Below are 11,621 nucleotides of genomic sequence, written 5' to 3' on the forward strand. Positions count from 1 at the left end.
GGAGACCAAATGGACTCCCAGCACTCAGGAGGCTGAGGCAGGAGGACCTGGGCCACATAGTGAGTCCGAGGCCAGCCTGAACTGCATAGCCAGACCTTGTCTCGTGGGGGGACCTTTCTCTCCCTCCATCTTTCTCTGTCTCTCATAGTCCTGATGATACTGACTTGATTATTTTTCAAATCCTTAAGAAAAATCCCAATTCTAAATTGACTACAGCAGTCACTGGCCATCATAAGATTACTAAATGTCTACTATTACGCATATTTTCTTTCCAAGCATTAAAAAGGAGCACTACTATTACTGCTATTCATTGTAGGTTACCAGAGGTAAATATTTTTGACTTCCGATTCCCTGTCAGCTTTTCTGGAAAATCCACAGATAGGTTCGTTTGTTCAATGGTTATCTAGGCTGTAGGGAATAATATTAGTAATTATATTACTGTTATTATTATTCCTCGTGCAGCTCTGCAGGGCTAGAGAGGTCAGACTCACCTGGTTGTATCTTCATCCACTTGTGACCACACACTGACATGAGTCTCTGCAAGCTGCCACTCCCTGCCCACATGGGGGCCCAGAGGAGACCGGCCTGCCTCTGCCTTCTCAAACCTTTGTTTGGCACTCAGCTTTCCCTGGGAAGTGGCAGGGCCGGGTTCTCCAACTCAGCACTCTTTCCTGTCGTCACAGCATCTCAAAATCAAAAGGGGCCCTGGGGGCACAAAGGCAGCTGTAGTTGTGCCCACAGGTTCTGAGACACCTGTGGAGCTCAGAAGGCGTGGGAATGAGATACAGGTCAGCTCTATGGCCAGACATGGGCACTGCACTTGGGAGGCTGAGGCAGGAGAATTCCTGTGAGTTTGAGGTCAGCTTGGGCTACATAGTGAATTCAGGGCCAGCCTGAGCAACACACCAAGACCATCTCAAAAAATCTTCTTCCTCCTTAAAAAAAGAACACCATCATTGTCACCATATTTGCAGACCACAGCATCCAGGAGGCAGCCTGCAGTGGCACTAGGCCAGGACACTGTGGTCTGTGTGTCTCCCTTCAGGCCTGCAGGGCTGCTCACCGGCAACCCGAAGGATTGCAGCAACTCTTAGTCTCTGCCCTGTAGGGGACCCTGCAGGCCCGGTTAGTCCAGTGTCCCATCCCACCCTCCCCATGCCAGCAACTGTCCCCAGCCAGCCGTGTCCAGCAGGAACCCAACCGGAGGTGCCAGGACTTGGCCCTCGGTGAGGGCAGAGGCAGCAAAGGACAGCTGTCACTCTAGCTACTTCACTTTGAGCAGAAGCCACAGGGAGGTGCTGTGGAGGGAGCTCCTCCTGCCTCAGCTTCCTGAACACTGGGGTGGGGGCACCAGCACGCCCCGCCGCCCTTTACTCAGTTCTGTATGATCAGCACACTCGCACCGTCCACTGTGCCGGGGCTGGACCCCGCCTCTGGCACTGTGTTGAGTGTGCCAGGAGCTCCTAGCCTCCCACCCCAGCTGTCCTCTGCCTTGCACAGGTACATGTGGAAGAGCGAAAAGCCACTCTACCACTCCCACATTGACAAGCCTGTGGCCTACAAGAGGAGGGGTGAGTCGGGCTTCCAGATAACCGGGTGGTGGGGATGCTGTGGAGCTGCCACGAAGATGGCTTGACACTTGAGGGCCCAGGGCAAGTGCATGCTTCCTGGAAACGTCCGAGATGGAGAGTTCCCCAGAGAACCTCGGCCGCTGCGAGAGTTCTCAGGCTCTGTGCCCTTAGCCACTGCATAGTTCACAGCAGCACAATCTAAGATGCCAGACCTCGGGCTATGTGAACTGTTGCGAGACTCTCACTCCAGATTGCACTTTTTTTCAGTTCTGGAGGTCAAGTTCAGGGCTTTCACTATGAGCCTTTTCTTAAAGATTATTTTATTTCGAGACACGATCTTATGAAGTTGCCCAAGGTGGTCTCAAACCTGTGATCCTCCTGCCTCAGCCTCTCAGAGTGCTGGCATGACAGACATGCATACCATTCTCAGCTCTCTTTAAATCTGGATAAACTATACCTCAAATTTGCCATTTGTAATGGTGTTTTCTTACGTGGTTCTTTGCCCTTTATCCAGTTTCTGTCTTGCCCAGTGCCACCCTCATTCTCTGCTGTGAAATGTTCTCTCAGAACCAGGAAGCCGGCGCACCAGACTGGCGTGTAACGTGGCACTGCTTGTGTGCGTGCGTCACACCTCCCTTTTCCTTGCATCTCCAGAAGTGGTGGTTAATCTGCAGAAGCAGTTCAGCACCCTGCTGGATCCAGCCCCAACCGTGACGAAGAAAAGCGCTGCGAGTTTCCAGCTCAGCTGGGCCGAAGGCGACCCCGGCCGGCCCTGTTTCCACAGCCACAGTCTTGGGGGTGTCCTGCTAAAAAAAGGCCAGGCACTGGTGACCAAGAACTCCTTATACTGGCTGAGCACCCAGAAATTCTGCAGAAGGTAGGTGATGCTTCAGAGCTCAGGGCTATAGTCGAGGGCAGTCGTTTCGATCTGTGGTGGGTTTGGGTTTGAGTTAGGGTCTCTCCATGTGACCCATACTGGCCTTGAACTAGCAGTGATCCTCCCGCCTTGGCCTCCCGAGTGCTAGGACCACAGATGTGCCCTCCACACCACGCCCAGCACATTTCTGAGTTACGGCAGGAAGGTAACCCACTCCCTGCCCTTCTCTCCCAGCTACTGCAAACACGTGACCACCTACGAAGAGTCCAATTTCTCCCTGAGCTATCAGTTTCTACTAAACCTCTTCGCCTTCCTGCTGCGAGTAAAGGCTGCCCTCCTCCACGACGAAGTGAGCCTAATTGAAAAAAAGCTTTTTAAAAAGAAATACAATGAAGCCAAAAAGAACCCAAGATCCAGGAAAGGAAGAAGATAGTGGACCAACGAAAATGGAGACTTTGTTGGAAAAATATTTTGCAAGTGACAGTAATGTGGAATTGTGGAAAATATAATTTTACCGCATGTAGAGATGGAACAAGCTTGTAAATATGTGTATTACAAAATGAGCAAACTTTGCATTTATTTTTTTAAGTGATGTATGTTCTTTGAAAAAGTTAAAACAATAAATTATGTAAATCCAGAAATTTTTATTTGCTGTATTTATTTGGATTTCGGTTTTGGTGTTTTGAGACAGGGTCTCACTGGGTAATTCAGGCTGGCCTTGAATTTGTGGCAAGCCTTCTGCCTCAGCCTCGTGAATGCTGAAATCACAGACAAACTGCACCATGCTCAGCTGCATTCATTGTGATTTTGGTGTTGACTTTGGTTTTTTGTTGTTTTTGAAACAGATCTCACTCTGAAAGTAGCAATCCTCCTGCCTCAGCCTCCCAAGGACTGGGATTCTAGGAATGCACCACCACAGCCAGCTGCAGACACTTCTAAAGCCAGAGTGGAGGAGGGCAGCTCCAGGACCTGCCTCCTGGCATCTGGCAACCAGAGGCAGTGAGCTCATTGGTAAGGTGCCTTTGTTACCTGAGAGAGCCACCTAGAAGAAAAGAGCAGTGTTAAATCCACCCAGCCTTTGCACAGAAAGACCCATCACTTCGAGGAGATGAGGAGGCTGAGGCAGGAGGGTCGCTGCAAGTTCAAAGCCAGCCTGGGCTGTGTAGTGAGCCACTGTCTGAAACACCAAAAAAAAAGTATATATGTATATGCATGTCTGTATGGAAAGTGGCTGTAGCACAGTCCATGGAGTGTCTGTACTGCAGGAGGTTAACTGTGTGTGATTCTATATTGCCTAAGCGACTGGCAGTTTTGGACCTAGCAGGCCTGTGCGATTGCAAGCTGAGCACGTGCATGAGGGGCGCCCTGTGCCCAGCCCATCCGGGGCCCCTGCAGCGGGGTCACGCACAGAGTCACTGCGGTGAACGCGGTGCTCCAGGAAGCGCACACAAAGATGGTTTTGTTGACTTCATAAATGGAGAACCTGCTATTTCAGCTCACTTGGCCTTTTGCCCTTCTAAACAATTAATCTGGTTTTTATGGCTGTTTGGGTTGGACGGGGTGATGCAGGCTCCAGGAGGAATCCCAAAGTTGAATACCACTTAATGCGGTGACCTTTTTCCCCACCTGCATCCTTATTAATTACCTTCTGAGATTCAGTTCAGTGGCAGAGGCCCGACCCAGACCTGCCCCAAGTGACCTCGGGTCTCCATCCTCTCCCCGGATGGACATGTGAACCATCTGGAAGGAAGGGAGTGGGGTGACATCAGGTAAGCAGCAGCAACTTCCTAAATTTCTGTTTCTTTCCATCGAACAATGTGTGTATATTTTTATACACGCCCTGTGATCTTGGGAGGCTGAGGCAGGAAAATCACAAGGTTAAGCCCTGGGCTATAGCTCAATGCAAAGGGCCTGGGTTCAGGCTGCAATACTGTGGGGAGGGGTGGTTAAGGAGAAAAACACCCTCCTCCTTTTAGCCCTGTGACTGCCCTCCTTTGGGTGGGGGGACCAAAAAAAAGTCTCCACGAAAGGTATCTGCCAGGCTGGGGGCCCACAGTGGGATTCACAGCCATACAGGATCGCCTGGCCCCTCGGCCCCCGACCCCTGGGTGTCTGCAGCGAGCCAGCTCTGTGTCACCCAAGGGCTGCGGGCAAGGCTCTGCCCCATGACGTCACCACACCTGCCACTTCCCAGGCGACCTGAGCACTGGTGGTTTCAACTCCTGCATCTGCAGTGTGTTCTTTTCTTTCCTTCTTCCTTTTTTCTTTTAGCTCCTGGTCCCTATCCCTTCTTTCCTTTTCTTTTCCATTCCTCTCCATTCCTCCCCCCCCTCCCCTCCCCTCCCCTCCCCTCTCCACAGTGTGTGGCTAAATTGCCCAGGCTGGGCTTGAATTTGTGATCCTCCTGCCTCAGCCTTCCAGGGTTGCAGGGATTACAGGTGTGAGCCACCACGACCGGCTCAGCACAGCCTACTTTTGACAGGCGGTGCAGCCTACCTGTGCAGGTCCTGTGGCCTAGCTCCACACCCAGGGCACCCCCAAGACTTCTGGGAGATCCCTGTACCCAAGGGGCGGTCAGCAGGTCTGCAGATGAGGAAGACAGACGCCAGAAGACACAGCACTCACCCTTAGCAGTGCTGCCATGCAGGCCTCACAGGGCAGGGCTCTGCCTTCTGGATGGCACCTTGAATCAAATCGAAGTTCTTTTTAGACAGAAGGGAAACTAGGGCTCATTTTTGCAGCAGGTGGCAAAGCGATTGCCTGCCACGTGCTTGACCCCAGGTTCAGTCCGCAGCACCACCAAATAATAAATAGTAAATGTAATGCATACATGAAGGATTAAAAAAATAAAAATAATAAATGTAGGCGGAAGCTCGCCTATAACCGCAGTGCTCTGGGAAGCTGAGTCAGGAGAGTTGTAAGCTGAAGCGCAGCCTGAGTGACTTAGCAAGACCCCGTCTCAAAACAAAACCAAAAAATCACAAAAAGGGAAGGGATAGGCTCAGTGTGAAGGTCGGATTCAGGCCCAGCGCCAGTCTGGTGCCTGTGGCCTGAGGCACCATCCTCCACCCCCTCACGCCATCCCCTGGGTGGCCCTGCAGTGTGGCCAGTGCATTTCACAGCGGAGGACGCTGAGACCTGGAGGGGCCAATGATCTTCGAGGGTCACCGGGAAGCCACAGAGCCCATCTGCAAATCACAGCACTGCCCTTTGAGACTGTCTCTCTCAGGTGCCAGCAACTGGAAGTCTCAGTACCCTGGGCTGCCCCCACTAGCATTTGTGACAAGAGAAAATTCTCACCAATCCCCTCGTCTGCAGCAGACCTTTTCTGCATTCCCTGCCTCTCCCCTTGATGACCTCACCCTTCTCCTGATCACCCCATCTATAAATCTCCAACCCCCCCACCACCACCACCCCAACCCCTCATCAGTCTTTGCCTGGACACTTCAGCCGGCGCCTCCCGCCCACATAGTGACTGCCCAGCTCAAGCCCTCTCACCTCTCTCCCCGGGATTGCAACACCATTCTCCTCTCCAGGCAGTTATCATTCCTCAGCCAGTTCTTTTCCAAAAATAGCTTTAATAACACTCTGGGGCCGCACGTCCTCTGATGGCTCCTGGTTGTCTACGGGCCCAGTAGCTGGGCCTGGGAGGTCATTGGAGTGCGGCTCCTACACCACCACCATCCCTGTCTCAGGCAAGCCATGGCAGCTCGTCCCCTGAGGCGGTGCTGGGACATCCCTCTGTGTCTTTCTATGTGCAGCACCCACATCTCCTTTCAGAGCCCCTCCTCCATCAGACGTGACATCTGCTCAGGACACCAGCGTCTGGATGGAGCCACGGGATGGCAGACAGACGTGCACACCCTGGCCTGGGGGCCAGAAGACTGTGGTTAAGGGATCAGAGTGCTTTTGAGAAATGCAGGAAAGCGCACATCTGGGACATTCCTACCTCTCGTTTGTAAAAATGAGTTTTAGCCTGGCCAAGTGCACAGCTTTGCATACCTGTAATCTCAGAACTCTGCAAGGCTGAGGCAGGAGGACCACAGGTTAGCACCCAGCCTGCACTATTTAGCAAGACCCTGCTCAAAAGTTTAAAAAGAGGGGGCTGGGGATTTAGCTCAGCGGCATAAACACTGCCTTGCAAGCAGGCAGTCGTGAGTTGGATCCCCGGTACCGATAAAAATGAAAAAGACAAAAAAAAAAAAAGTTTAAAAAGAGACTGGGGCTGCAGTTCAGTGTGAAGGCCCGGGGCATTCAATCCCCAGTACCACAAAATGAGTCAGCAAAGGAAACGAGGGTGTTGGTGTGGCACTCGCCTCCCTGGCTCCTCCGAAACCTTCCAAGCTCTACTCTGCCTTCCTCTCCTGCCCTCTGACCCTGAGCTGGCCCCAGAGCAGAGTAAGCCTGGGTTTTACAAGGCTTTAAAGAGCTTTGATGGGAAGGATTAAAGGGGATCCAGGTAAGTAACATCCAGGGAGCTCCCCGAGGTTGAGGTTGTCGCATGCTGCAGATGCAGCTCACGCCTGCCCGCCTGCTCCTGGGAACCACCCGGGGCACCGAGATCCCACCCCCCGCCCTGCCGCTGCTTATCACCAGATTCTCTGGATTTTTCCCTTTTTCCCTTCCCAACCCTTGGTCTTCTTTTTTCTAATTATCCCCAAAGGAGTAACTCAAAATCTCAAGTAGTGGAATTGATCATATCATGATTGAGAAAAGACAGAGAAAAAAAAAAGTGCAGAAATATTTGAGTAGTTGGGCAGGGAGGGGCAAGCCGATCCTCCCAGAGTTCTGGGAGGCTGAGGCAGGAGGATACAAATTCCAGCTCCGTGGGTAACTCTGCAACTTAGTAAGGACTCCAAATAAAAAATAAGAAGGGCTGGGGATGTAGCTCAGTGTAAAGGCTCTGGGATGGATTCCCAGGTTCACACATACACCGGAGTTTCAAGTAAAGGAAATGTGAGCTTCAGGAAATTGCTGGAAAAATCTAGGTTAATGACATGTCCCCTTTGGGTATGTGACAGCCCCTCTTTACATGGGTCCGCTTAGCAAGTGAGCTGAGCTCTTCCCACTGAATACCAGAGACCTCTGACCACCAGTGGCCTGGGCCTGCGTTTAGTGGGGGACGTGGGCCAATGAGCCTGTCTCAGGTGTGCTCCTTGGCTGGCAGTGTCTGGTGGCTATGCCTGACCCTTTTAGTCACAGCATCAAGGCTCAGGGAGGCTCAAGACAGAGCACCTAGGCCTGAGGTTTCCTGGGCGCTGTGTTGCAACCACAGGGCCCTTACTAGAATGACTGAGGATGGCGGTGAAGCCATCAGACAGGAACGCCAGGTATCTAGGTCCTTCCAGGTGCCAGCAGTCGGCAACGCCCAGCGTCAGCAGCCTCCCTGCTGCCATCCATCCGGGGCCCCCTGGCTGCTTGGATCGCATCTGGATCAAAGCCCAGGTAGCTAATGAGACCTGCCAGATCCCCAGCAGGGGCAGGATGGCTCAGAACAGGGCAAAGCCTTCCCCAGCAAGCACGTTCACCACAGTGGGACTGAGGACACTAGGAATTCGACATATGAGCCAGGTGGGGGGTGTGCACCTGTCATCCCCTGCTTAGCACTCAGGAGGCTGAAGCAGGAGAATCACTGAAAGTTTGAGACCAGCTTGCACTACATAGTGAGTTCAAAGCCAGCCTGGACTACAGAGGGAGACCCTGTCTCAAAAAGGAAAACAGAATGCCAGTATCACAGGTGTGACCACCACAACAAGCTTGGTCATCAGTATTATTGCCCTGAAGTCCACAGAGGAGGAGCCTGGGGCTCAGAGGCTCAGTGCCTCTCCTGAGTGACAGGGATGGAGGGGAGGGCAGAGCCCTGCACTGCTTCCTCCCCTGCTCCATTGCTCCAGAATGGGGACTTTCTTGGCCCTCTGCAAAAGCAGTGACATAATTGCCGTGGTGGCCTGGGTGGGACAGAGGCTGGGTGTCAGGACAGTGGCTGCTCTGCTGTGATCATCTTACAGTTTTTGAGATGGTTTCACTGTGCAGTTCAGGTCTGCTCATTATGTAGCCCGGGCTGACAAATGTGCAGCAGTCTCCTGCCTCAGCCCAAGTCCTGGGATGACAGGTGCGCACCAGCATTCCTGGTGGCCTTGACATTTGAAGAAATACAGACCAGGACAGCCGGATGGAGTGGACGTGGAATTCAGAACACATCCAGGGGATGCTAGGACAGGGGCACAGGGTGCTGGGGCTTCTCATGGGATAGACATCGGGGCAGATGGAGAAGGACCTGGATGCTCCTGAGGATCTGGGACTCAGGCTGTCACAACAGTGGTCTCCAAGCATGGGCACTGCAGGGACCAGCTGGCCTCTACCACCATTTCCTCTACCAAGACCTGCAGAGAGGGGCTCTCTTGAGATGGTCTTGATGTTTGAAGAGGCCTGTGAGGGAGCCCGGACTATGACTTGATCTGCCACCTGCCCTGATCAGGTCCCTGAGGACCTTGTCATCTTCATCATGAGAAGGGCCTCAAGTTAGCTTCCTACTGCAGAGCCTGTGCCTTAGGAAGCTACTTAGCCACTTTCAAAAATTCTTCTTTCAAAATACTACCAGCCTGGACACAGCACTGTGTGCCAGAGTCCCAGAGACTGAAAGGCTGAGGCAGGAGGATCTCCTGAACCCAGGAGTTAGAGGCCAGCTTGGGCCATCTAGTGAGACCCTGAATCAAAAATTAGAGCAAAAACTATCAACACTACTCTGTCATAGTTTAAAAACTGAAGGCAGGTTAGAAGGGGCACCGAGCCCCTGAGGTATCTGGGCTTTGTGGGAGTATATGGAGCAACATGGAATCTATATTTTACTTTGATTTTATGCAGCACTGGAGCAGGAACCCTGGAGCATTCTGCTGAGCTTTGTCCCTAGCCCTTTTTTATTTTTAATTCTGAGACAGGGTCTCACTCATTTCACAGAGTTCTCAGGGTAGGGTGAAACTTATGATCCTCCTGCCTCAGCCTCCCTCAGTGCTAGTATGACAGGCACGTGCCCCACCAGGCCTGGCTAAATTAGTTCACTTTGAAAGCATAATTGAAACAGGAAATTACTGCATCAGAAGAAAGAGCAGGCTGCAAGGCTCCCGTGTTGTCTCCAGGGCTGCAGGACAAGGACAGGAGGGGTTGGGACAAGTGGAGCTATGGTTGCCACCTGGGTTCCAGACCTGGGAACAGGAACAATAGTGCTGGGGACAAGGGGCAGGTGGAGCTGACTTGGACAGGGCAACCTTCATATGCCTGGTCTCCAGCACAGGCCAGTGGATCGCTGCGCACTGGCCTTGACTCCCATGCTTCTGGGTTCTCCTGACCCATGTCTCTGCTTCCTGTCTCCACCGCGGGTTCCCCTGCTTCTCAGTGTCCACTGTTTCGGCGCCAGGCTCCAGGCCGGTCCCCCCCTCTCCCCTCCTTTGTAGCCTGGAGAGAGCCTGGCCCAAGTCCAGCTCCAGCCCAGACTTCTCCCAGAGACCCAGTCTCACAGCTAACCACCTAGGGGACCCATCTCCTCTGTCTCTCATCAAAAAGCCTCCCACTCTCCCCAAGTCGCCCGCACCCCTCCCAGCAAAGGGCGACTCACTGCTTCCAGCTGCTCAACTGAAAGCCTTGGAGTCCCACTGGGCACTCAGACACCACAGGCAGTTTCACCACATCCCACTGCTTGTGAATTAGCAATCTACCAGGATTCCCCGCTTCCCTGACCACCTCCACTGGGCCATCCGGAGCTTATGCTCCTGTTACCTCAGAGGCCACCTGTTTGGTCCCGACTGCTCAATGGCCAGGTGAATTTTGTCTATGCGTTTTCTTTTTTCCTTTTTTTTTTTTTTTGTCTTTTTCCTTTTTATCGGTACCGGGGATCGAACTCAGGATTGCCTGCTTGCAAGGCAGGTGCTTATGCCGCTGAGCTAAACCTCCAGCCCCCATGTCTATCCGTTTTCAAAGCTGAGGATCAAACCCAGACCTTGTGCTGTGCATAAAGCGCTCTGCCCTGAGCTACATCCCTAGCCCCAGATTATTTTATTTTTTAAATCTGTGATGACTCCATGTTTGCAAAATGATCACATTCATTGTGAGGAGGAGGTGTGTGCATAACTCAAAAATAATTCTTTTTTTCTGTCCTACCCCTCTCCTCCCACCCCTTGCAATTCTTGGTCTTCTTCCCAGTCACAAACGCTGTTTCCTTTTTTTCCTTTCTTTATTCTTTCCATCCCTTACTCATTTGAGAAAGATCCAAAAGACAAAAGGAAACAAAAATCACCCTAATTTCTCTACTTCCGGTTACCTTTTATTTTGCTTTTTATCCTTTGGGTTTTTCATAGAAGAGAAGCCATGTCCTATTGAAGCGTATGAGCCTGGTTTACTTCCCTTAATCTGGGGATCTCAAAGTGCATCTATTTTCCTGCAAATTCCTCAAGTTTATCCTTGTGCCAAGATTCCATCTCGCCCCAAAAGGAATGGCCATCATCAAAAAATCAAATAATAGGGGCTGGGGATTTAGCTCAGCGGCATAAGCGCCTGCCTTGCAAGCAGGCAGTCGTGAGTTCGATCCCTGGTACCGATAAAAAAGAAAAAAAATCAAATAATAACAAATGTGGGACAGGCTGCGGAGGTGGGGTGGGGCGCTTATTTTAAATCAAGAGAGATCCATAGCTGCCCATTCACACCACACCCCCTTCTCAGGGTGCAACCCTAAGTCCTCTCAAAGCCTTCAGGGACCGATTCCCTCCACCGAGCCCCCTCCTGTTCTGGGCCCAACCGGCCATGCCTAGATGCCCAGGCCTCACCCCGGCTCAAAGCCCCACTCCACCAGGCTCCCCGGAAACCGTCGTTTCTCCGCACCTCGCGGCTGCCAATTTGGCCAGCTTAGCTCATCAGGGACCCTAGCTGGCACTCAGGCGCCTCTCCTGTTGGGTCCGGGCTTGGGGTGGGGAGGTGACAGTAAATGGAGCAGACAATGGAGTGACAGGGCAACAGGTCAGCGGGACTAGCCCCAGGCTGGGGATGAAGGCGGCCTGGAGGAGTCGGGGCGTCGCGACCCCCAGATGGGTACGGGAGCCTGTGCCAGGCGAGTGCACGGACCCGCAGCTCCTGCGCTCACGAGTGCGGCGGGACTCCGCATGCACACGCGGGGCGGCAGATGC

General features: G+C 52.6%; 1 protein-coding gene across 3 annotated transcripts in view; it reads left to right on the forward strand.

Moving 5' to 3' along the window:
• The window catches only part of Taf1b (TATA-box binding protein associated factor, RNA polymerase I subunit B), a 34,037-nt gene extending 30,948 nt beyond the window's left edge, over nucleotides 1-3,089 (forward strand). The window contains exons 13-15 of one of the 3 annotated variants that reach the window (XR_010049111.1): nucleotides 1,501-1,571; nucleotides 2,086-2,448; nucleotides 2,683-2,895. Coding sequence is in view for 2 of the 3 variants with exons in the window: in XM_063254283.1 (XP_063110353.1) it covers nucleotides 1,501-1,571; nucleotides 2,139-2,448; nucleotides 2,683-2,881 (580 nt within the window). In the remaining variant the exon portion in view is untranslated. Of the gene's footprint in view, nucleotides 1-1,500; nucleotides 1,572-2,085; nucleotides 2,449-2,682 lie in introns of all 3 variants that reach the window. The other 2 variants (XM_063254283.1, XM_063254284.1) reach the window with 2 other exon arrangements.
• The last annotated feature ends 8,532 nt before the right edge of the window (nucleotides 3,090-11,621 follow it).

This window comes from Cavia porcellus, unplaced genomic scaffold (genome assembly GCF_034190915.1).
Source record: "Cavia porcellus strain 051 isolate PalLab524CR breed Dunkin Hartley unplaced genomic scaffold, mCavPor4.1 scaffold_8, whole genome shotgun sequence".
Taxonomy (NCBI): domain Eukaryota; kingdom Metazoa; phylum Chordata; class Mammalia; order Rodentia; family Caviidae; genus Cavia; species Cavia porcellus.